This window comes from Octopus bimaculoides, chromosome 2, assembly GCF_046866305.1.
Source record: "Octopus bimaculoides isolate indiv1 chromosome 2, ASM4686630v1, whole genome shotgun sequence".
In the NCBI taxonomy this organism is placed as follows: Eukaryota; Metazoa; Mollusca; class Cephalopoda; order Octopoda; family Octopodidae; genus Octopus; species Octopus bimaculoides.
Genome location: NC_142929.1, coordinates 32845028 through 32873018, shown reverse-complemented (window position 1 = coordinate 32873018; position 27991 = coordinate 32845028). Strand labels below are relative to the sequence as shown.

Genomic DNA, 27991 nt, shown 5'->3' with positions numbered 1-27991 from the left:
CAAATCCCTCTCTAGCCTCATGACTAACCATGCACGGCAGGTGGATGAAAGAATTAATAAAATGACAAACAAGATACTTTCTGCTATCTGATTACATTCATTTCACGTGTTGAGTTCAAGTTCCACCTAACCCCATTTTTTTCTTTCCATCTTTCTGAGATCGATAAAACACATATTGGTGAGTGATTTAATCGACTGAAACCTTTGAAAGTGGTATCTCCGTATGACTACGCCTGCTCATCATCAGAGAATTGTTGGAGATGTCGCAACCTGAGCACATGTGTAGACATCATTAGCCATGGCACGTAGCAGATGCTGACAGCAAATGGAGCTGTCTAACCAGCGGAAACCGTCCACTCTACAGAATTTGTAAGAACAAGCGCTCCATTCTAGTCAGTCATGAAGCGCCGCCATTTACTCTGGCCATCGATAAGATGTTACTGTGCATTGCAGCGATTAAATCTCTGAAGACGTGACTGAAAACTAGCCGCTGTGAGGACAACCGCCAAGTCTCGATAGTCATTCCTATCGAAAGCTTTCGATTGATCTAAATCAATCGGGACCCCATCAATGCCAGGTTCTTAAAACCCCCACTTTCTATGATTCATAGTGTGAGGCAGAGTTTGTTTTGGAAAGATCGATTTGGGATGTGCCGGTTTGTGTATCACTTACCAGAATATTAACAACAAGCGCCAAATTCTTAGTTAACACCGTGTCCAAAACAGCAACAACAATTATAATGATAATATTGTTTGATGTCACCACGACACGATCATATATTTTGAGTGGAGGAAATTATTAGTTACATCGACTTTGTGTTTAATTAATACTATATTTTATCGATCCTGAAAAGATGAAATGCAAATTCAGTGGATATAGAACTTAGAAGCAACCCTACTAATTCTACCACCGCTGTTTGAAGAGATAAGCACCTGTAAATCATGGCGGTGGGGGGGGGGGATGTTGGGGAGAGGGCGCTCGTGTTTGATAGTGAAAGCAGTCCAAAATTTAAATGAAGTTCCTTGACTGGCCGTAGGTAGATGCCTTATATTTGGAACCGATTCATTGTAAATTTTTCATTGAACTTTATGTTTATAAGAAAACTAGAACAATCGAAGCAATGACAGTCACAACAGGAACAACATAAACATCACCATCAATAACAACAAACCTATTTATTCCGGGGAGGGTTTTTATATATTTCCTTGAAATAATTCACCATGCAAATGTGAACGACCCTTTAATTAATGAGATCTTTTGCGTGTATTTCTAGGTATCCTCATTATTCCATGACGCCAGTATAGGGAACGCGATCAACATTAAGATTGTTCGGTTGTTGTTACTGGAAGATGAACAGGTGAGTTCTGCGATATTCCATTTCTTAAGATGTCGTAATCTAGTTTGCTATGATACATAAGAAAATATTTTGGATCTTTTTTAAAACGGGGGCCACATTTTTCATTAACGAAACACTTTGAAACTTGGAACACTGGTAGAATGTGTCATATAAAACATCTTTTTCTCTTAGTCTTCTTAAAAAAAAAAGAAATCCATAAATTATTCCATGTTAAAGTTGTCGTATTTCTGTAATTTCAACCAATCATTGACGTCCATTCAGCCGACTACATAAACAAACAATTCTGAAGCAATTAACCCTAACCCTAACTCTAACCCTAGGGTTAGGGTTAAAGCAAATTTAAAATGAAAAAAGCAAATAAAACGAAGGTATGGAGATTAAATACGCTTTACATCGCTTAATCATACAAAGGAGTAAATGTAAACAACTGAATACTTGTCAGTGATTGGTTGAAATTATCGAAATAAGACAATTTTTGACATGAAATAAATTCGAATACATTTTTCTGTACTATAACACAAAATAGATAAGTATACGAAGTTTGAAAGTCTTTCGGTACCAAAAACACTACGTAAAACTTTAATGAAAAATGTGGCCCCCGTTTTAAAAAAGATCCAATATTTTTGGTGATAATATTTATGTTGCTTAGATCATGTACTAATATTAATATGGGTGTTGTAAAGTTGAAAGACATGCGCAGTTACACGCACAATTACGCTCACATATAATGTGTGTGTGTGTGCTTAAGTTTGTAAGGATGATATAGGTATACGAGTGTATTTGTATGCATATATATATATATATATATATATATATATCATCTACATTCAATACTTTCTTTCATGGTGCCATCCATTTTTATTTTATTTTATTTTATATTGTATATTGTATATTATATTGTATATTCCATATTCTATACCCCACATTAGTTCTGCAGGAATATAAATAAAACATAAAAAACAGACATTGTTGGAACTCTTTTAAACAAAATAATATATATATATATATATATATATATGTATGTATATATATAACGAAGGCGCGTGGCCTAATGGTTAGGGAATTTGGCTCATGATCGTAAGGTCGTCAGTACGATTCCCGGCGGCGCGTTTGTCCTCGAGCAAGACATTTATTTCATGTTGCTCTAGTCCACTCAGCTGGCAATTCAAAGGGGCCAACCTTGTCACATTCTGTGTCACGCTGAATCTGCCTGAGATCTACGCTAAGGGTACGCATGCCTGTGGAGTGCTCAGCCACTTGCAAGTTAATTTCACGAGCTGACTGCTCTGTTCATTGGATCAACTGAAACCCTTGTTGTCGTAACCGATGGAGTGCCGGTTATGTATATATCGGACTCATGAACTTAAATCTACGCTATGGTTTCATACGTTTCTCCGAGTCGACGCTGTCATATCTCTGTGGATGTAATCCAAAAGAAAGAATGGAAATTGAGGCTAGGTAACTAGTAACAGGTTGTGTCATATCAATCTGCATCAAACAGTGACTCAGAATTTGTTTTAACAATAAAAATGTCTGCCTATGACGGCAGGTGGACACTATCCTTGATCTTCACTCCGTCCCTGAAAAGTGTTGATAAGTATAAGACTACTAATTAAATTGTAGTGTTCCTGTCTATGTTTGTCCTCCTTAAAACGCATACTTGGCAAACGATTTGCTATTCATTTTGGACCACTGCATGACGATGCTGTTGTGTAGGTAAATATGATCTGGGACGAGTCTTCTGTTATTCAATTTATGAAGTAGTATTTATTTGTTTTCTTTCTGTGTCATTGACACAGAAGATGACATTTTTCTTAAGCAGAAGCTGGTTAATTTGAACTACCGTTTTTCTTGTCATTTTGTTCATTACTGATATTCTAGCGTTATTTAATATTATATAACTTTGTTTTAAAGGTATGTGCTATAACATACCTTAACATCATTTTCATTATCCAGCCATTGTAGTTTGCATGTTTCTGCTGGAGCGCTTGTTTATTATGCAAATGAACTGTTTTGTCTTATAGGTATTCATATTTGTATTGAATAACGGGTGAGACCAGACAATATTCTTCTTCTTACTCTTGTTTAGTTAGTTGTTCTTTTTTGGGCGTGTAAACCAATATCTATTGTAAATCAGTTACTCGTTAGTTCTTCTGGCATGCATCTCTATTGTTTCGTTTGAGAATAATGAACGATTATATTAATCCGATGGTGTGAGGCTGTTTGGATCCTATACGGATATACATTATCTCGAATGTAGCGGAGTGTGTCGACCGTGCAACCAATTTGATATGTTGTGATCATAATCCTGTTTTCTTAGTGTAGTAAGATATTAGCATTTAATCAATGCTGCAATTATGGCCATCCTATTTTTATCAATGGTACACACTACTAAAATTTATGACTGAAAACATATAATCTGCTTCACAATAAATAAATAAATAAATAAATATTAATGTTTGTTTTTATTTTCAGTTATAATAAAAACAATTTTACATTAATCTGATGGGTTATTCTATAAATTTGTAGAGTACAAGAACTTCGTTGTTCTTTAACAAGAACTTTGTTGACAATCGGCCAGATAAGCTGTTCGACTATGGCTTACCTGGCCGAAACCTCTAAGTCATTGTCAACAACATTCTTGTTTAAGAATTATAAAGGGATAGATAGATAAATAAATAAATAGAGAGATAAATAAATAAATGAAAATACAAAAGTAGATCATATCTTTAGATTAAGCAAGGCAGTAACTCTGCTTTTAAGACTTTCTACTGTGAGACTGCTTGTAATGTTATAGTGTGACTGATTCAAACATAATTTGTATCTCGTTTATAATCTTATTCCAGAGATGTTGGCTCACGATAACCCTGGGATTCAGCCAGTGGTGTAGCTAGAGTGCGGTCCTCCCTGTGCAGCCCCTGTATTTGTCGTCCCTATCACTGTGGCTTATACAGCCTATGCAAGCTTCTGAGACAGACACAGAAGTACGTTTTAAAGAATCGCCGGTCAGGGTGGGCCGCCACCTCACCTCTTGGTCCCTTCATCTCCTAGCCACGATACTGGATCCAGTGAAATGAAATTTTAATATCTGATCCTTAAACTTATGCAGCAAACCCGAAAGTACCTCTCTTATAAAAGCGTCACCCGGGGGTGAGCCGCCACCTCTCTTCTTGGCCCCCTCACTCTTGGCTAGTGGATCCAGCGAAATGAACTTTTTAAAATCTGATCCATTGATGTTTGATGATTTGTTTCCATTTTCATATGCAGGAAGGCCTGAAAATTACTCATCATGCTGACCGAAGTCTTCGCAGTTTTTGTCACTGGCAGCGAAAGATGAACTTCAAGGAAGACAGTCATCCAAATCACCATGATGTGGCAGTTCTTTTGACTAGGTTAATCTTCATTCTTTATTTGTACATGTTTACGCTTGTGTGCGTGTGCGTGTGTGTGTGTGTGTGTGTGTGTGTGTGTGTGTGTGTGTGTGTGTGTAGATGCGTTTTCATGTATCATGTATGTATGTATGTACGTATGTATGGATGAATACGCGCTTGTATGTATATGTATACTTATAATGTATGTGTATGTGTCCACATGCGTATTTGAGTGTGTACGAGCGTTTTGTGCGTTTTATACATACATACATACATACATACATGTATGTATGTATGTATGTATGTATGTATGTATGTATGTATGTACCACCATGTATCTGTTGGCATCTGTTGTGCGCGTCAACACTTTTGAGCTTATAGCTACGCAGAGTGGAGTGAAAGGCGGAGAAAGAAGAAGAGACGAAGAAAAATATGACTACTGAGCAGCTGCACCATTGTTACCTGGAAGAATAAAATTGTATGTTTATATATAGGAACGGCAGTGTAGTCAAGAAGTTCGTTTCACAAGCACGTGGTTCTGCGTTAGATCTCACTGCGCCCACTTTGGGGAAGTGTCTTCTTCGGTGGCTTTAGGTTCATCAATGCTGTGTAAGAGGAGTTCGCTAGATATAAACTGTGTACAAGCCCTTCCTATGTATGCGTGTGTGCGTGAGTATGTTTGATGAGATACTCCACCACACACACACACACACACACACACACACACACACACACACACACACACACACACACACACACACACACACACGCACACGTACAAACCATTATTTCGTTTTATGCGTCTTCCACGAACGAAATCTCGTTATAACGAAAGCCTAATGTCGCAGCAGTTTGACAGTCGAATTCGCAAGAGGAAAACTATTCCTATAGCATGGCTGTTCCCAGAGTATTCGGCATAAACTTGGACCTGCTTTAGGGAACTACCTCTTTGCTTTATTAGGGAAGTACAAAAGAAGGTAATCAGTGACACAATTTGTTTTTGCGTTCTTGAGACCTTGCTCGAACTACATTGTTCACTTGCGTGGTAAATTCTTAATTTCTTAAAGTAAAATATTTAAAAAAAAGAATGCATCAGTATTCTTATTACTCTGTCATGCCGCGTAACTGTAGTGGAATTATATTTCAAATTACAAGTTATAATAAAAAAATGTTCAAGAAGGAAAAGAAAGGAATGTCGTTGCGGAATCGTTAGGATTTGCAATATCAACTTTAAAGATCATAATGAATCAATTTGATGAAATAAAAGTGAGCGTAACGCCTTTCAACTAACACGGAAGCGCAGTAAAATCCTGGTAAACATGGAAGAAATGTAAAGTGTCTGGTGATCTGATATTTCACAAAGTCACTCGCTATTCCCCAAAGCTATTATTTAGAAAAAAAAAAAGGCATTTTAATTTAAGTAGCTGAAAAAAGAGTCTGAGGAAGTCACTCAATCGTTTGTTGCTTTGCTTGGGTGGCTTGAAGAGTTCAAGAAGCCACTAATCCCCACAGTATTTGGAGGGATTTGGATTACAGGAAGATCAGCAAGTGCCAGCTCCCACCTTACATTGAAATTGAAAGTTATTCTAGAGAGAAGTTAATATAAACTCAATTTAGTTTTTAATGTAGAGGAATATGGTCACGTTCTATGATTTTTATTTTAAAGCAGGGGAAGTATAAAGCATCAAAAATTGTCTAACGTTATTGTTAGAAGCAAATGCTCCAGAAGATTTGAAGCTTACGTTATCGTTTGTTCATCATTCGGTAAGTAGCTTGCTTACCAACCACATGGTTGCGAATTCATTCTCACTGCGTGGCACCTTGGGCAAGCGTCTTCTACTTTAGCCTCGGGCCGACCAAAGCCTTGTGAGTGGATTTGGTAGACGGAAACTGAAAGAAGCCCGTCGTATATATATATATATATATATATATATATATATATATATATATATATATATATATATGTGTGTATGTATGTGTGTGTATACGTTTGTGTGTCTGTGTTTGTCCCCCAACATCGCTTGACAATCAATGGTGGTGTGTTTACGTCCCCATAACTTAACGGTTCGGCAAAAGAGACCGATAGAATAAGTACTAGGCATCCAAAGAATAAGTCCTGGGCTCGATTTTCTCGACTAAAGGCGGTGCTCCAGCATGGCCGCAGTCAAATAACTGAAAAGAGTAAGAGAGAGAGAGAGAGAGAGAGAGAGAGAGAGAAAGAGAGAGAGAGTATTAGAAGACATATGCAAATTTAATCTGCTTATTACATGGAAGTCTAATAGAAAAGTTTGCGTACATAATCATTTACTGAACGGCTCACTGAACATTTCTAACCTGCTGTCATTAGCCGTTGCAGTAGGAGCTGTAGCAAAGCAGCAAAACGGTTTCTTACAAAATCTGTTGAATTATATTTTTATTTTTAACTATAATTCGCATTATTTTTAGTCATTGCTTTCTTCAAATTACTCTTTTCAGACATGATATCTGCAGCCGAATAGACCGTCCCTGTAATACCTTAGGACTTGCACATCTTTCAGGCATGTGTCAACCTCAGATGTCATGTAACATCAATGAAGATTCTGGATTAGCTCTTGCATATACCATTGCGCATGAGCTGGGACACAAGTAAGTAGTGATGCTTTTCGATCTAAGTGGGGTTTTCTTTATATTAAGTAAGAAAATAAATATCTTGTGATTAATTATAATTTGTTAGATTCTTTTCCTTTAGACAAATAAAGGGTTCCTTTCAGCATCAATGGTTCAGAAAGTAGGTTGTGTAGTTTTGAGTTCAAATTCCACCGAGGTCGACTTTGCCTTTCATGCTTTCGGGGTCGCTAAGTTAAGTACCAGTCGAGCATCGGGGCCGATGTTATCGACTAGTCACATCCCACCAAATTTCAGGCCTCGTGCCTTTAGTAGAAAGGATTATTATTATTATTAATATTATTATTATTATTATTATCATTATTATTATTATCATCATTATTATTATTATCATCATTATTATTATTATCATCATTATTATTATTATCATCATTATTATTATCATTATCATTATTATTATTATTATTATTATTATTAAGGCAGCGAACTGGCAGAATCGTTCGCACGCTGGACGAAATGTTTAGCGGTATTTCACCTGTCGTTACATTCTGAGTTCAAATTCCGCTGAGGTCAACTTTGCCTTTCATCCTTTTTGGGTCGATAAATTAAGTACTGGGGTCGATGTGATCGGCTAGTTCCCTCCCTCCCTCCAAATTGCAGGCCTTGTGCCTATAGCAGATAGGATTATTATTATTATTATTATTATTATTATTATTATTATTATTCAAAGGTGGTTACATGCTAATTTAAGTAGCAGGGATATTATCTTAAAGCTTGTTAACAACAAGTCTCCTTAAATGTCAAGAATCTTGCAGTTTCGAGATGACATTTTTCTGCTGGTAAACATTCCTTGTCTCATTTCCAATATATTTCAGCTTCTTGTGTAAAAGTTTGGATGCTGTGCTAATTACACCCAATGCATTGCGTTATTTGTTCTGGGGCTTTGCATTTTGAGTTTAAATTCTGCTGAGGTCAACTTTGACATTCACTCTATTATCCACCATATTCCCATCAAAACTGCTGGCGTTCTGTCAAAATTTGAAATGAAAGGCAGTGACCTAGCAGAACTGTCAGAGCATCGGACAAAATGTTTAGTGGCATTTCTTCTGGGTCTTAACGTTCTGAGTTCAAATTCCACTAGGGTCGACTTTGCCTTTCATCCCTTCGGAGTAGATAAAATAAGTAGCAGCTGAGTACTGGGGTCGACATAATCGACTTAAACCCTTCCTTGAAATTGCTGGCCTTGTGCCAAAAATCAGAAATTATCATTATTATTATTATTATTATTAGCAGCAGCAGTAGAAGTAATAGTAGTAGTAGTTCTAGTAGTATTAAGGCAGCGTGCTGGCTGAATCGTTTGCATGCCAAGCAAAATGCTTAGTGGCATTTTGTCCATCTTTACGTTCTGAGTTCACATTCCACCAAGGTTGACTTTGCCTTTCATCCTCTTGTGGTCGATAAATTAAGTACCAGTGCAACATTGGGGCTGAAGTAATTATTTTATCCCCTCCCCGAAATTGCTGGCCTTGTACCAAGATTTAAAACCCTTCTTCTTCTTCTTCTTCTTCTTCATTTTTTGTTATTAATTTTTGCTTTTTAATTGGCAGATTAATTAGAGCGCTGGAAAAAATGCCTTGTAATATTTGTTCTGGCACTTTACTTCTGAGTTTAAATGCCACTGAGGTCAGCTTTACCTTCCATTCTTTCAAAGTCGATAAAATAAAGTACCAATCGACTAAATCCCACCCCTCAAAATTGTTAATTTATGCTTATATCAGAAACAATTATTATTTGACTGAAGAGACACAACTAGCTCAAAACGGAGGTGTCTCAAGAATCTTGCAGAATATAGGATGACATTTTTTTTCTGCAGGTCGACAGTGCTTGTCTCAGTTCCAATATACTTCAGTCTCTTATGTAAAATTTTGGATGTTCTGTTAATTACACCCATGCATTGCAATATTTGTTTTGGGGCTTTACATCAATTCATTGAATATGTTAGATCGTCTGAAAGACAATATTCTTCACAGACAAAATTCAACTGTGATTAGTGTGTCTGACAAAATATTAAAAATGGGTATGTATGTCATCATTTTGATTCTTGTTGTTCTCCATTCACATGGTAATTTATTATCGGTTTTTGGGTGACATCAACATGAATCAGCAAATAAGTTTTTGCTGAATTCTGGAAACAAGAGCCACCATTCTTGTTTGCATGTGTTGGTCCAGAAGTAACCTTGACTGAAGAGACACAACTAGGATGAGACACAAGTGTCTCAAAGTCCCTTACATCAATAAATTGGGTGTGTGGTGAATATACATCATCTGTAAAGAGGTGTTCTCTGAAGATGAAATGCAGCAATGATTAGCTTACTCATGTTCAAATCTGCAAGAACATATTAAAAATGAATATGTATGCCACTGTTTTGACTCTCACTGTTTTCCATGCACGTAGTAATTATTTTTTCCAATAAAAAGTGTGTCATGGCTAGCCAAGTTGATTGAGTGTTGTATTTGTAGACTTGCAGGCTATTATACTGTGTATGGTACTATACTGAGTACAGCAAAGAGATTTAACATTACCTTCAATGTTCAAGTTCTGTTAGTCATAAAATCATTACTACAGACAGAGAAATATACTTCATTGTATAACCAATAAGCATTATGTTAATTTGCAGTTCAGAGCTCAGTAAAATACCCAATAGAAATCCAATTGTGAAAGTTTGGATGTTCTATATACAGTACAATTGTACTGATTTAAAAAAAAAAAAAAGAAAATTGACAAAAATTGAAATATAAATCTGTTTTGTTTCAGCCTTGGAATGAAACATGATGGAGGTCGAAGCAAATGTATTTCATCCAGTGAAAATTCCTATGTGATGGCACCACAGATGTTTGGTAGCAGTCGGCTTAGAATTTGGTCTCCATGCAGTAAGAAGGCTGTAACCAAGTTCTTTGAGTGAGTTACCTTTCACAGTTATCTGAGAAACAAGTTGTTGTTGATTGTGTTGCTGTTGTTTTTATTATTGTTGGTTTTGTTCCTCAGTTCTTGTAGACATAAGATCAGAAAACCATCTTACCTTTTATTCAGACCAGGATACATGGAACCATATCTAGCTTGGTTTACATTATTCAAAGACTTATTTTGAAAAGATGGCTGGGCAACTTTGAGTCAAATTTGATATCTATTTCTAGCGATCAAGTAGAGAGTCACTCATTGTTTTGCATGAGTGAGCATAGGGGAATATATATAAAATTTGAGTAATAGCTATGATTTAAAATGAAAAGAATCATTACGGCACTGGAGAAAATGCTTAGTGGAATCTTTTCTGGCTCTTTACATTCTGAGTTTTGAATACCTCTGGAATATATGTAATTAACTAACCACTCCTTCCAAATTTCAGGCCTTGTGCATATAACTGAAAGAATTATAATAGTATTAGTAGTAATTGTTGTTGTTGGTAGTGGTGACGATGATCGCTGTGAACGGTTACGCTTTACTGAATTCCAATTGTTAATGAATCTTGACATCTACAACATTTACACAATGCAAGATGCCATCTTCAGTTAAAAAAGAGTGCTTAGCACAATGATGAGAGCATTAATGTAAGATTCTCATAAACTATTAATCAAACACCAGGAAAACTTAGACATGCACAGTAAGATATATAAAAGAAAGATGGAATGAAAAATGATTTAAATACAAACACCATGTGCCTTGAGGAGAATGCACTTTATTTCACAGTGATGTCGTACATTCAACTGAAATTGAGTTCCATTGATTCTTAAGCGTCACATTACTGATATAATGTCCATTGCCACAGCCCTTGGCACAATTATCCTGCTTATTATTTTATTGTTGGTTTTGTTATCATTGTTGCTTGCCTTTGTGGCTACCTTAAAAATATATTCCTTACTTATAAATCTTAATCTATCTTATTCCATTCTATTCACCAGTCGTGACAGAGGTTACTGTTTGAATGATGAGTCAACTGTCTTTGATTACGTCTTCCCATTCTTACCTCCTGGCACCATGTACAATGCTGATCATCAGTGCCGACTGCAGTATGGTCCCGAAGCTAAAGTCTGTGATTCAGTTTCTGTAAGAAGAATTCTTCCTTTTATCTGTTTTAGATTCTTGCTCAAAGAGAAAAGAAAGGAAAGATGAATGAATAATAATGTCCTCATCTAACTAGGTTATTGGAGACTGTTTCAACCATGATTTAAATTTTGGTATTAATTTAATTAAATAAACATACAGAACGAGAGACAGAATATTTGCAGTGTGTTAAAATGAAAAATATAATTCTCTATAATAAAATTATAGTTAATTAGAAAATATATTGAAGTTAATTGGCAATTAATTTGATTGATTCTTGTGTCTGACCTGAGCATCAACAACGACAAGATATTAATATGCTTTTGAAATAAGATTCTTGATAGATTAGTTTGTTATTTGTTGTCAGACTTAATTTTTAAGTTAGTCAAGGTAGGCCTTTGCGAGCCCACTCTGATGGGTGAGATTAATGTGCTGCTAGAGGCATACCCACCTTCTAAAGTTCAGGGGAGTGAGCACATAAAAACGATACTGTATCACACACCAAACAAATTTTAACTCATTTTTCTTATATCACTTGAAACATTTCATTAGTTATAATTTGCATAATTGTATTCTACATTCACTAATTTCATGTTTCGGTAACAATGTCATTACGTATGAAACCTACAACTAATGATACAGGTGTGACAAAGAAGATGAAACTCTAGGGGATTGTTTAAAGTTAAGAGGTTGTGATGTCAGGGTTTGTTTTGGTTCTTCAGGTGCCAGCAACAACCAACACATCACAGGAGATTGAGAAGACAGTTAAAAAATACAGGAGGTCGGTCTAATAATGTAATGACTCCAGAAAGTTCTTCCAAGACCATGTGATTAACCAAAAAGAAAAAGAGATTTGACTTTTATTGTATAAATGATCTAAAGAGTTAAAAAAAAAATTGCTGAAAAGGTGCCAGTTTTAAAAAATGTGCTCAGTGGGGGCAGTTGCTCCCCTTGCTCTTTTATTAGTTATGTTACTGTTTGCTGCTGACTCTGTGGAGGCGCAATGGCCCAGTGGTTAGGGCAGCGGACTCGCGGTCATAGGATCGCAGTTTCGATTCCTAGACCGGGCGTTGTGAGTGTTTATTGAGCGAAAACACCTAAAGCTCCACGAGGCTCCGGCAGGGGATGGTGGCGAACCCTGCTGTACTCTTTCACCACAACTTTCTCTCACTCTTACTTCCTGTTTCTGTTGTGCCTGTAATTCAAAGGGTCAGCCTTGTCACACTGTGTCACGCTGAATATCCTCGAGAACTACGTTAAGGGTACACGTGTCTGTGGAGTGCTCAGCCACTTGCACGTTAATTTCATGAGCAGGCTGTTCCGTTGATTGGACTTACTGGAACCCTCGATGTCGTAAGCGACGGAGTGCCAACAACAAGAGCTGCTGACTCTATAATGTTCAAATCAAGGTCTACAGGGAAGGCATTGTCAAAAAGCTAGTCACAAGTGATGTCTACTGAAATAAACCCCTAAAAACCATATGGTAGTACTAAAGAAAATGCTGGTGGAGTTTACCACCCAAATGAAGCTAACCACATAAAGAATAAGAAACCAACCAATCATGATAAGTTGACTACTCATTAATTTATTTAAACAGTAACAGTTGGAAACCAGTTTGAGATCGTCAAGAACTGGAATATTTTGAAAGAGAATCTCCAGTATGTATATTTAATGTATACACATATACACTTTAATGGAATGAGAGAGATGGAGCTAAGCAGAAAGATACTGTATGTTTATCTCATATAAAACAAGAGCCCATTAAGGCATGCAGCCCTGGGATTCACTGGATCCCGCCAAACCATTCAGCCCATGCCAATATGGTAAAACAGATATTAAATGATGATGATGATCATCATATATTATAAAATATAATATACAATACAATACAATACAATACAATACAAAGCCAATCACATAAGAGTGGCCATTGAAAAAGTGCTAAACACTGGCTGTGCCCCAGCAATGACCACAGCCTTTGGGCTGAAACACATAAAAGAATATATATGCGCGTGTGTGTGTGTATGTGTACACACATACACATGCACACATGTAAAGAGATAGACATACTTTTTCTGATTAAGGACTAGCATCTGAAAGGTTAAAATCAAATGTTCTACTAATATAACCTTTGTTTAAACTTGTATCACTCTTACATAATACTTTTCTCATTTTTCCTCATTATAGCACACACACACACACACACACACACACACACACACACATTATTGATAGATCATTAGATTGATCAGGTAGGATAGTGTCTCCTGCAATCATTATTTATCAAGAGACCAACACTGGATGTTCAGGATGTTCATTTTTATACAGTTCCAACAGGCCCACCAGCTGTCCTTTATGTTCATATGTGCATTCATCTACATTTGGGTTAAAAACCCAATTTGTTAGAATGAACAAGAGTGGAGTCACTTTTGATAAGGCTCTGGGCAGAATTCTATGCTACATTTGTCATAGAAAATTTCAATTGAAATCAGTATTAAATAGTCTTCTAAGGAGCTATAGTAGACAAAATAACAAATCTCTTACATGCATAACAAAGAGTGTTTGAAATTAAGACAAAGGTCACCATGCATGCATGCATATATACATACAAAGATATTTGTGTGTATGTAAGTGCATAAATTCATTTTTGTGTGAGAACATTGCTGCACACATCTATGCACACACACAACAAACTCTTCAAACCCATGTATTCTTATATATATATATATATATATATATATATATATATATATATATATATATACATACATACATATTCTGTTGTGTCTGGGGAGAGTCATTCTCTTTTAGTGTCTTATAATTTAACACACTCACCAGTAAAATTTCCACTTATTTCTTTTTTATTTTATTTATCTAAATTTATCTAAAATTTTCGTTTTGTCTTGTAAAACATTTCAATAGTTTGTCTCTCATAAAAAAAAAACAAAAAAAAACTATTGGAAAGGTTGCAAGATGCAACGAAAGTTTAAAAAAAATAAAAATGAAATAAGTGGAAATTTTACAAGTGTGTGTGTTAAATTATAAGGTATTAAAAGAGAGTGACTCTCCCCAGACATAACAAAATATGCTTCAACACACGAACTCACATAAAGAATCTTGCAAACTAAATCCCAAAACGAAATATATATGCATATATATATGTATATTGTTCTATTTGCTAAAATTTCTTTGTTGATATATTTGTAGAATATTTGCTCTTACCTGTGGTGTCACGTAAACAAGACTTGTACAACAAAGCGTGAGCCTGCTGCAGAAGGCACCATCTGTGGCAGGAACAAGGTACATGGCAAGTATGGTTGCATACTAACTTTAGACTTTCAAAGAAGATTTTGCTGAAATTATCTGGCCGGAAATGGTTTTTGCCATATGACTTATATACTAATTTTTGTTTTTACTGGTTTAAATCATTGCACTGCAGCCATGCTGGAGCAACAGCTTGGCAGGTTATAGTCAATGGTATTGACCACATTTCTTTGTCTGGTACTTATTTTATCATTTTCATAAGGGACGACAATTGAAGTCAAGCTTGGTATAAAAGGATATAATTTAAGTTTCAGTTAATTATTTCAAAATACTTCTTGTTTGACATAGAGATTTTTGTTCATCCCACACACATATTGACAAGAACGTCATGATGGTTTCTCTTTGCCAAATTTCATTCAAAACACTTTGGTTGAAACAAGGCTCAAGTAGAAGACACATGTTCAGGAATGTATGGATGCAAATAAATCTTTAAAACCACAGAGCTACTTTGTACTAAAAGTAACCAGATATATACCTTTATAGATCATCCATGCCTAATTCTTCATCTCTGTAGATGATCTAATTCAAAACAACAGGAGGAATTTGACAAATTATTACAAGTATTGGCATAATTCAATTCTGTATATACATATAGACTGTGAAATTTTAACGATGGTAATATCACTCCTCTAATTAAGGCAGCAAGCGGGCAGAACTGTAAGCCTGCGAGACAAAATGCTTAGCGACTTTTTGCCTGTCTTTATGTTCTGAGTTTAAATTCTGCTGAGGGGTTGACCTTGGCTTTCGTCTTTTTGGGGTCAACAAAAAAAGCACCAGTTGAACACTGGGACTGATGTAATTGACTTTAACTCCTCCTCCTAAATTGCTGGCCTGGTACCAACATTTGAAATCAATATTATTCCTCTAATTGGATAAATCAAAAAATGTGTAAACACTATTTGACCAAATGCTTTAAAATAAGTTTTGCGCTATCTCCTGTTAATTTGTTAAAATAAGTACCTGGTGAGAATGAGGTCGAATTGTTGACTATACTCTCTTAGTTTAAATTTGAGATGTTTGTGCACATGGCTATTGGATGGTAAATTTAGAATCACAGTTTCTTACTTAATTGTCTATATGTCTGAGATAAGTTATTGTTTGTAAGATTATCGTTTTTTATACTACAATCCTTTAGGCATAAAACTGTTTTCGTGATATTTACATCTACACTATATTTTGATTACTTTGATTTCCAGCTGTCATCAGATACCTTTTACGTAGCATTTACGTAGCAGCACCATGCTAGATGTGAACTAGGAAGCTTTATTTTTAAACCAAGAGTACTAATTTCATATCCCCTATACCAGTGGTGCTTAAATTAAAAATATTAAAAAAAAAAGTTCACTACTTCTAATTAGGGCTGATACTTTGTACAGTATCCAAGACAAAAACCCCTAATGATCAGAGATAAAATTTATGAAAGTATAGTGTAGATGTAAATACTGAAATACGTTACCCTCTACAGATGAAATTAATAGCATGAAAAATTATAATTGTATCATAGTTTCTTGTTTCATGGCTTAACTTACTGGATAATTGATTAAATGTAATATAATTTGTAGAATTATTCTGTCATTATACATGAGTGAGAAATACTTTCACAAAACTGTATTCTTCATGTGTACCTTATTATTTAGAGTGCCACTTACTACTTACAATAGTTCTTACATAAAACACTTTCTTCAGATTATGTAATTTTAGTATAGTTCTTTGTTATTCAGCTGAATAGTGAAAAATAAACTACATGCTAATTGCAACATGTACTTAAAAGCAATTCTATCATTAAACTCTTCAGATTCTAGAAAGTTTTAATATATCAGTCTGAACTAAAGATATTTTCCACAGGCACTGAAAACATGCAATGAAATTAAGAAGCTGCTGAAATTATTTAATCAATAGTCTTTTGTAAATGTTAGTTAGAGGTGGAGGGGCAATAGAGAGGAACTTTGTAGGTGCCTCAGGCTGGTGAAAATGTGGTCGGTATACAGTTTGGATATCTGCAATAAAAACGTGTATGGAGAAGAAATATCTGAGGAAGAAGGATGAAGCATTAATGCACAAAGTGATGCTAGAGGAGATATTGTTTTGGTTATGCAGTTAGTTTGTTTAGGACAGAGGCCATAGTAGATACAGCAGAAGAGACCAGGTGAAGAAAGTGCATGCCTGAGAGCTAGGAATGTATTCTGTTATTGAGTAATTCTTTGCCACCTGATTAACAGGTTTTATTTTGTATGAGGTCAGGTAACCACCTCTGTCAGCAGCAGCAGCACTGTCTCAAACATGTGATCTGTACATGGTTCTTATTTCAGGGCTGATAAGGTCTTTTGAACATCATCTGGCTTAGAAGATGTAAATTACCCTTAAGGATGCTGTTTTGGCAATGTTATGTAACTGGTGTTACCATGAGAGATAAGCAGTGTTATGAGACCTAGATTTTGACTGTGTGTCTGGTCATGTATCAAAACTTTTCTATTGATATCAATATTTGTGCTGTTTTGAAGGAGACTATGTAGTCAAATCTCCATTACCTTTCATCCTTTTGAGGTCAATACAATAAGTACCAGTTGAGTACTGGAGGTCAATGTAATTGACTTGCCCACCCCCTTAAACATTTTATATGGTAAAATTTAAGAAATATTAGAATTAAGATTCAGATAAATCAAAAGTGAATAACAGTTGTGGATCAGTCTATGTAATCATCCATAATTTGTTAAATTTTTTAATAGCATAATTAAGTATGATCATTGAACAATAATTGAAATGAAAATCATTTGCAATAATTGATAATCCCAAACAACTGTGATTAAGAAAGCTAAGGTCTTGATTAGAATCAATGTTTTCTTTTTTACCTAAGAATATGCTAAATTGCCAGAATACTCAGTGCATGGACTTTACTCTTATATGGATTTCTCACTCTTGTATAACTTTGAACCGTATCAGAAGAAAAAGTACTAGCATGATACATACTAACATACACACTGCCTGCTGTAATTTCACTTCTCTGCTGATATTAAAAGTTACTTTTGATACAGTGTCCCTTTCTGGAATGGATAGTTTCACACTATAAGTTCTTTAGTCAAATACTTTTCATTTCTTGATTAATGAATAAACCACTGTATCTATGCTCTTAACTGCATTCTAATGACATTTGCTTAATCCATGCTAATTTCATTTCAATTAATCATCCTATCACCTTTCAATAACTTTAGTGTTTGCAAATTAATAAAACTTGCCTTGATGCTAGTATTTTCTACATGTACACCTTTAAAGTAAAGAAACTGCACCACAATGATTTGTTTCAGTTACTGTATTATGGTTTATATTAACTGTAATGGAAATGAAACAAGCTCTCACTCTAATTCAGCATATGATACCATAACAGCCTTTCTGCTTCAGCCACAATAAATTGCTTAATTCAATTTTCCATTTCTCTTAACAAACTTTTGCTTTTAATTTTGATTTAAACTGCAACTAATTAAAAGTTTCTTTGGAGAAATGTTTGTCTTTTGAAGAGTATCTTATTGAAATAATGAGGCAACATCATCTTATAGAAATAATACGGAGGCAATAACATCTTTAAATAAGTCTTCTTCTTGCTCTACACCACAGCACTCATGGATTTCAACTCCTGCTCAAGAGCACAGTATGTCTTTCATTGGAGTTTTCATGGCTACAGTCATGCACTGTTGGTAGACCAGATGCAGGATGTTTTTACAAGACATCACTTGTGTGATTGGCTGAGGGTTCATGTAGAGGGCAACTGTCTTTTGACAGGTCTTGTTTTAAACCTGCAGTCTCCACGACACATTTTTTACCTGGTGAGCCAAGTGGGGAAACAGGTTTAGTTGCCAGTATAAACATCATCTAAATGGCTCTGAGGAAGCTGTAAGATGTTACACAAGCACTCAGGTCTGAGTGTAATGTTCCTCATGACATAAACGACTGTAACCTAATGAAAGTGATTACATAGCTCCTGCTCTTTTTGTCATTCAGTAATTCGATAGGGCAGATAGTGTGTCAGTAGCCAGCTGGAGGAGATGTCTTCCTGGGGTTACAAGCAACAGTGGCATCAACCCTTAAGGGTTAGCCACATTTAGGTGGCAAATATATAATTCAGGTAACATTATGTATGATGATGTAAGGTAATAAGTACTTTCAAGCAGTGGTTAGGTTGACTTACTGCCTAAACCCCAACTCCAGCTGCAACTAAAAAAGCAGGCATGTTATAGCTGCCGAATGTAAATTGGCTGTTGGTAGTGTTTCAGTTGAGTAGGTACATGAATAATATAATAAAAGAATAAACAGACAAACAACTAGCATCAGGTCAAATAATGCCATTTATTTAGTCATAAGGATAGATTTGTTAAAGGAGTATTGATCACAAAAGGCCGACATCTATATACATATATGTATATGTTAAGCCAAGTGACTTGATTATATTCACTCATTTAAATTCCTTCATTTGCTGATGTGTGTCACGAAAATGTAATTTAAAAAGTTCTATGTGCAATGACGAGATTTGTTTCCTTAAAATATATTTATCCACAAATATAAATAAAAGCTAGCAGTGTTCTTAACTAAAAGAAGAAAATAGTTAGCGAAAATATAGTAAGGGAACTAACTTTTAGAGTAATCATTATTAAGGGAAGTAACTCTATGGTAAAAACCTGACCGAAAATATTAGTCAGCTTCCAAATTTGTAATAAAACTAATATTTTTTGCTGTCACATCATCTGATATTTTCTCAACATTACAGTGGTGTTTCGACGGTGAATGTGTCACTATTGGTGACCGACCTCAATCTATCAACGGAGAATGGGGCGAATGGGGAGAATGGACGAAATGCACAACGAGTTGTGGTGCTGGCGTTTCTAACAGGCAGCGTTACTGTGACAATCCACCGTAAGTAGCTTTAACACACACGCACACATCATCATCATCATCATTATCACCATTGTCATCATTTTATTGCCCTTTATCCCCGCGGTCCATGTCATATTGGCCTCCCACCTCATATACACGCACACGCAATCGCACACACGTACGGAGAAAAAGCCCTAGCGGACTGAATGCGTTTTATGATGTTACCGTCACCAGAGAAATTATTTCATGTGCTCCACCCTACATCTGTTCTTATTCTGAGAGTTTTTCTCTGAGAATATTTAGAATGCAATCTGGTTTATGGTCGGTGTTCCAGTGTCCCTTACAAGAGCCATCTTTGATTTGCTTTCACCCGCTGGACGTCATTCCTGTCACCAACCATATTGTTGAGTTTACAGTGTCTCTATTTTTTACAGTGGCACCAACAATAGAGAAATTGTCTCAGTCAAAATAAGCATGAATAGGCGCAGGCATAGCTGTTTGGTAAGAAGCTTGTTTCCCAACCACATGGTTCCAGGTTTCAGTCCCACTGTGTGGCACCTTGCTATATAGCAGTGGGCCAACCAAAACCTTATGAGTAGATTTGGTAGATGGAAATTGAAAGAAACCTATCGTATGCATACATACATACAAACATACATACAAACATACATACAAACATACATACAAACATACATACAAACATACATACATACATAATACATACATACATACATACATACATACATATATGTGTGTGTATGTGTGTGGTGTCGCTGTATCTGTGTTCCCCACGACTGTCTGACAACTAATGTTGGGTTGTTTACATCCTTGTAACAAAGTGTTCAACAAAAACACTGATAAAATAAATAAATAAGTACCTGGATTAAAAAGAAGCACTGGGGTTAATTCATTTGACTAAATTTTTCCAAGATGCCCCAGCATGGCTGAAGTCTAATGACAGAAACAAGTAATGTGCATGTATATATATATGTATATATATATATATATATATATATATATATATATAAAGTGTAGTATATTGCCACTTAAGTGTGGCTGACCCCTAGGGGTGGATGTTACTGTTGCTTTTAGCCCCAGGAGGACATCTCCTCCATTTAGAGAATTAACATATATATATATATATATATATATATATATATATATAGATAGTGTGTGTGTGTTTGTGTATATGTATATAGCTTTGATTAGAAGGAGCCATAAAGGACCAAGGCATATCAAAGTAAAGCATGCCATGAATTGGATAGAAAAAAATTATTGTGGCAGAGGATGCATTAATGAGTGGTAATCCACAATTCTAATTGTTGATGATTTGTAGATTAATCAACAAGTCACTGCCACTTGTTTATTTGGTTGTGTTGGGAGTTACATAACATGTTATGCAATCTAACTAATTGTATTATGTCACTGTAAAGACTGCTAATGAAATAGTTGTAGCAATACTAGATAACCCATTGTTCTGTTTATATATCATCATCATCATCGTTTAACGTCTGCTTTCCATGCTGGCATGGGTCGGACGATTTGACTGCGGACTGGCGAACCAGATGGCTGCACCAGGCTCCAATCTGATCTGGTAGAGTTTCTACAGCTGGATGCCCTTCCTAACGCCAACCACTCAGAGAGTGTAGTGGATGCTTTTATGTGCCACCAGCACGAGGGCCAGTCAGGTGGAACTGGCAGTGGCCACACTCAAATGGTGTTTTTTACGTGCCACCTGCACAGGAGCCAGTCCAGCGGCACTGGCAACGACCTCGCTCGAATATATATATATATATATATATAGTATACTTAACCATAAAACTAAAGTGTCTGCAAATCGAAAGCGTGCTCAAAACATTTGAGAACTTGTTATATAAAACATTGCCAATGTTTCAAAGTTTGTTTAAACTCTCACTCTGAAATCTTTTAATTCCTTATTTTCACAGAAAGGAAAGAGAGATCAATCAAACTAGTTTTTGTCCACGATGTTAGATTCAAAGGTAATATCTTCATATCTGGATACATTCAGGGCTGACTGAATATATAGATATACACTGCAGTATAAAATAGCACTGAAAGAAACAATGTTAACACACCTATAATTTTATTAGTGGTATATCTAAGTATATGCTATGCAGTATCACCTTCCTTTTATAAAACGTTAGGGTGTGATTTGTGGAGAGAATCATCTATATTTTGGAACTCAAGCAATGCCTATTTTTCCATATTGAATTGCTCTGTGTACTGTTGTTGTGTAGTCTTGGATCAGTCCTATGATCAAAGGGACTTTAGCTGTGACCACCCTGTCTTTGTGGACTACATTATCTAAAGATCTCATGTGAAGTGATTGGGCGGAATTTAGCTGCTATTTCTAGCATGTCCAATGACCATGCAGATACTCTCTCTCTTCCTTTGTTTCTCTTACTCTCTCTTGCTCGTCAGTATACCATTGTATCTGTATATATATTCAAATAGAATTTTACCTTTCCTTACTGTTCCCCTTACACTTTATTCTCAAACACCCAAACAGTTGTTTGGAGAAAGGCCGTATTCCAAATAGTACAACTGAACGAACACATCTTCTAAAAAAGATTTAAAAAAAAAAAACTATCTTAAAGGGAAGCAACTCTTAAAACATTAAGGTATTGCTTGGTTTATTTCCCTTGTATTCCCATTTTATTTATTGTTTTCTTTCTTTTGCTCCCTTTCCAACATACTTAAAATAACAGGACTGAATAGCAAAATACGTTGCATAACTATCTATCTATCTATCTATCTATCTATCTATCTATCTATCTATCTATCTATCTATCTATCTATCTATCCATCCATCTATCAGTCTGTGTGCGTCTGTTTTTGGCTTTGTGTTTGTACTCCCTCACCATTTGACAACGGAACAACAGATGCTGTTGCTGAGGTGCCCATAAGACATATGCAGAACACTCTGAAGAGCTGATGTTCTGGAAAAAAAAGAAACGAGAATAATGGTTAGTGTTGGGGGTTGAGCAGTAAACACAAGGGGGGCAATATGAGGCCATTTAGCTCTGAGAAACAGAATCCGTTACAGTAGGTAACAGAAACTATCAGAGAGAGGATGCTGGACATCTGTGGGCCAGTGACTGGAACGTGTCTGTTAGTGATTGAATTTCTATCAGTTGGGTAACCTTTCTCTGGATAATTAATTCATTATAAAAACATTGAACTGAGAAATATTTTGTTACATCATCTTTAGTGAAGACATTTAACTCTCAATAATAGGTGCTACAGAATTAGTATAGTTCCCTGTTGTAAGAAGAAGTAGTAACTCTATGCTCTCCTCCTTTGAGGAGAAAAATCTGCATGTCATAGCTAGCATCTTATGAAGAGATTGATTTACATCTCTTCTATTAAATGTTATACAAATGAGGAATGATCACTAGCCTTTCCTCATCCTCTAGCATAAAACTGACTTCCACCTTCCTCGGGGTTTGGGGGTCTTCTGAGCTGCATGATGACTTCATCTGTGCTGGTGTCACGGAAAAAAAAAAAAAAAAAAGAACCCAGTACTTGCTGGAAAATGTTTTTTTTATGAAGGACATCTGCAGAAACCATGCCAAAACAAACACTGGAACACAGTTCAGTTCTTGGACCCATGGGTCTTGTCAAACTGTCTAACCCATGCCAGCATGAAACATGGACGTTAAATCAAGATGTTAATTAGAATACTTGACTTTGCCTTAAGGTAATTTTCAAGCTGTAAACCACAGACTGAGCAATGCTGTAAACCATTGTGATTGCTCGACTTATTAGAAGCAGTGAAATCTCTCTCAAATCACACTCTTTAATAATAAAAAAAGGAAGGACATAGTGGATAATGCAGTCTGAGATAAACTCTGCTGGAAAAGGTGGGATGGTCATGGTTAGAATACCTTTTATCATTAGCCAGTATGTGCAGTGGAAGTGGTTTGAATGATTATGCAAATGACTAACGTTTGTTGTGTGAAAATGTACAGAGAAGTTGTAGTTTAGTTCCAGGTGAACCCTAACTGAGCAGATTTATGGTCAAAGGTATGGGTTCTATGACTACCCTGTCTTTTTAGAAGTATGCTGGACAATATTGTCCAAAGTTTATCTCATGTTTGCACTTTTTTGGTAACTATTCTTGTGCATCTCTTACATATGAAGACTTTTTCATCTGTCAATCTGCCTATGATTCTATTGCATTTCCTAAGCTCCCATCATTTAAAATGGATGTATTATACAGAATTCCTATGTACTCCTTTTTCACATAATGAGCTTAGCTACTTTCCTGATGGCAGTACATTTCTGCCTTCATTCCTGTGAACAAAATTTATATCACTGTTAGGTTTACTTTGAGGACACTCAATTCCATATGTCTGAGCAACATTTTGACAGGTTCAGCAATGATAACTAAGTCAACAGGATATGGGAGTTCCAACAGAGAGTTGCTCTTAAATTCTTCTGTTAAAACATCTAATAAAGATGTCAGTAGTTATCTTAACAATACTGGTCCATTGGTTTTTTTTTAAATGTCAAACTCCCAAATTGTAAATGACTAATGATATTATTGAATACTCCAATCTAATTGAGTTATCTATTACCTATACAATATTTATATATACTAGCTGATGTACCCGGTAATGCCCGGGAAAGTGGAGCTTATCCCTTGGTTCCGTTCTCATAATTATTTCGCTAATCCAGTAACAACAATACAAAGTATGTAGCCCTTAAAACGGTTTTTGTGCATTTATTGAGAATACTGAACTGTCTTGTACAGGCTGTAGTTTCCAACTCGGAATTTCTGGAATCACCATCGACACTGGCTTATGCTTATTGTCCGATCCCCATATACTGCATTAATATTCCTCACATTTTCCTTTGTGTTGTTGCCTTTATTGAATTCATAAAGCAAAATATGCTGAATATGCTCCTTTGTCACTTCCATTATAGCCTTGAAAAAATAACTGTTAAAATTGAACTGCACTCTTCAAAACTTGCACTAAGAATAACTATGAGGCAAAATTACTACCTGCTTTTATAGCAAGTTGATGCACATAGTTTATCCCATTCCCCTCCGACTTTTAGTTCATGCAATTGAAAAAACACATTATTTATAGGTTGATCCTATATATATATATATATATATATATATATATATATATATATATATATATATATAATATCTGTGTATTAAGGCTACCATTGAGTTCATGTTAAGAAATATAAATTTTTCAAGCCAATCACAAAAAGAAAATGAGTGTTTGTCTCCATTTTGGAGTAAAATACCAATTTTCCTTAGTGATTAGCTTGAAAATTTGTTAAGATATTTCTTAACATGAAACCAATGATAACCTTAATATAAAAATAAAGAATCTTTATTTGTCAATGCAGTGTTGAACACTCATTCTCATTGTTCAATATTTACATATATAGCATTTCACTTAAGTAGTATGATATTTACTCATGGTGTGTATATATATTTTTTTCACTTTTTTAGACCTTCTCATGGAGGAAAGTACTGTATTGGAGAGAGGAAACGATACAGAATCTGTAATACAGAGGTAAGTACATCTATTGATAATAACTTGGTTATGACAACCTGCTAGGGAAAAAAATTTTGTTTTCTACAAATCTCATTCCAGTTACAACTCATATAGCTAAATAGCAAAGGAATTAAAAAAAAAAAGTTTAATGAAAAAGAAAAAGGGGAGTTACATAAAGAAAAAAAAAAAGGTTGATATAGAAGTTATAGGTGAATTGGCAGAATCATTAGAATGTAGGACAAACTGTTTGTGGAAATTATTTTGGTTCTTTGTAGTCTGAGCTGAGATCCTATTAAAGTCAACTTCAATTTTTCATAATTTAAGCATCAAGATATAAACAATTGCTCAAGAACTGGTATTCATTCTTCTTTCTCATCTCCTTCTACCATTCAGTTATCCATCCCTCTCTCCATCTATCTATCATCTATCTATCTGTCTGTCTCTACATCTGTCTGTCTCTACATCTGTCTGTCCATCCAGCCAGCCAGCCAACCAGTCTGCAAGCCAGCTAATACACAATCTAATTTTATTTTGTATCAGTAACTTTAAGATAATTTCCTTAACCCTTATGATACCAACCTGCTTGCAACTACCCATAATTCTATAATACTAACTTCCTGTTTTAAAGCAATGCAAGCTAAAACCTTCCACCAAAATTTCATGTTAATTTGTTCCAAACACTTAATAATGACAAAATTAACTTTCTAAATTTTTCAGTAATTTCAAACTTAACTGAAACAAAATCAATGTATTTCAATAGAAATTAGGTAATGAAAAAAAAAAATAGCGAAGAGCATTTTATATTCTAAGTATCGTTGATTGCGCTACATATGTCATAAACTTTAACAGCTATATAATTTTACATATTTATCATTTAATATTTGCAGTACTACTTCTGAAAAAGTATAGTGTTATTAAAACCTATGTCATTTATTTCATAAACCTTATCCTATTATTGAGCAATCTATTTCTCTACATAAATGCATTACTAAATCAAGTACTCACAAATAACAATAGAACATTAAGTCTTGTACTTTTTGTTATGCAAGGCAGGAAGGAGATGTAGGGGATGCGGGTGTGCTTTCAAGAAGTTTGCTTCCAAACATTTTCACAAAGAAGACATTTTCCCAAAGTGTTGTACAGTGGGACTTTGGGGAATTGTCTTCTACTATAGTTTCAGGTTGGCCAAAGCCTTGTGAATGAAGTAGTAAGATGCAAACTGTTTTGATGCTTCAACACCTGATGAAATGAAATGGACATTTTGTTTTATTGTTATGCAACATTTAACAATCTCCATTCTCGGTCATCACATAAACATCATTTTCATTTCTTATTCATTATAATATATATATGTGTATGTATTTGTGCATATGTTTGTGTGTGGATTTGCGCCTCTTTGTTTTGACATCACAAAAATGTTGTAAATGAGTGGTATTGTTACAAAGCAGTGTCATTCTTTTCTCATCTTCCATGACAATATGTCCAGTCAGGGTGAGATATTGCTTTGCTTGACAGTAAGTGAGGGTTGACAACAGAAAAAGCATCTGACCTTAGAAAACTTACCTCAACAAATCCCATCTGACCCATATAGGCATGGGAAATTGAATGTTTAAATGATTCTGAATATGATGAGAGGAAGAGAGATATACAGATATGTGCTTTTTAAATTTATCCATTTAATTCATCATCATCATCATACATCTGATTTCAATGCTGGCATGGCTTGGATGGTTTGACAGGAACTGGTCAGCTGGAGAGCCGCTCCAGGCTCAGTTGTCAGTTTTGGCATGGTCTCTACAGCTGGATGCCCTTTCTAATGCCAATCACTTTATAGTGTAAACTTGGCACTTTTTATGTGGCAAAGCACCAGTTCTTTATACATGACACCAGCATGGGTGCTTTTTATGGTTTGGTACCAACTTGGGGTGCTTTTTATGTGGAATCAGCATTCATTTTACAAAGTAACAAATGAAATTTTATTGAACTAAAATAAACTACAACTTCATGTAAGTTGTATCTGTGTGATCAATGTCTGATCTTGAATGCATGCAGCTCCTGTATGACAATTTATCAGTTTAGCTACTGTAATACAATAAAGTTAAAAGTACTTTCTTTAAACCCACTAAGAGATTTTGACTATTAGAAAATTTTATCTTCTATTTTAGGTTAATTTCGTTGATCTGATTATTATTATTATTATTTATTACTTCAATGCATATGTTGAATGTTACAAAGTGTCATCTTTCAATTACTCATTCTCTTTCTCCCTTTTACCACTTCTCTTATCAGTCTCTTTTTGAAGTGACCCCAGTGTGGCATTGATTCATATGAAACAGTGCATATATATATATATATATATATATATATATATATATATATACAGACAGATGGTGTGCATGTGTGTATATAATGAAGATTTTAAGACTGAAGCAAGCTATATTATATTGAATTGGAAATCATATAAACATGGTACAACATTATATCTAAACTACTTGAGCTGCTTCTATTCAAATAAACTCTAAAGGTTTGACTATAGAAATTTCCATTTTGTTATCTTCCCTGTCTTGATGTTAATCTATGAATATGTAAATAATGGAACCATGAATCTTAACAAATTCCTCTTTATCATTGTATATTTGTGTTTGATGATGGCTGTCACCACACTAAGTCAAGTATCACAGTCCATAGCAAAATGTTGAGTATGATGCCATTCAAAAGTTCAGGTTTGCTCCTCTATGAAGGGTGACCTTAATGTTCTATTAACTTTGATGCCAGACATACTGGAAAAAAAAGTATTCATAGATTTTATATTTAATTTCGTTCAATACTG

At 35.2% G+C, this 27991-nt stretch overlaps 1 protein-coding gene across 2 annotated transcripts in view; it reads left to right on the top strand.

Moving 5' to 3' along the window:
- LOC106871710 (A disintegrin and metalloproteinase with thrombospondin motifs 6) overlaps positions 1–27991 on the top strand; it is a 294912-nt gene that overhangs the window by 104943 nt on the left and 161978 nt on the right. For both annotated transcript variants that reach the window (XM_052976060.2, XM_052976057.2), the window contains exons 5-12: positions 1274–1357; positions 4625–4749; positions 7204–7353; positions 10148–10291; positions 11290–11434; positions 14639–14731; positions 19512–19657; positions 25116–25179. In XM_052976060.2, coding sequence (XP_052832020.1) covers positions 1274–1357; positions 4625–4749; positions 7204–7353; positions 10148–10291; positions 11290–11434; positions 14639–14731; positions 19512–19657; positions 25116–25179 — 951 coding nt within the window. The remainder of the gene's footprint in view (positions 1–1273; positions 1358–4624; positions 4750–7203; positions 7354–10147; positions 10292–11289; positions 11435–14638; positions 14732–19511; positions 19658–25115; positions 25180–27991) is intronic.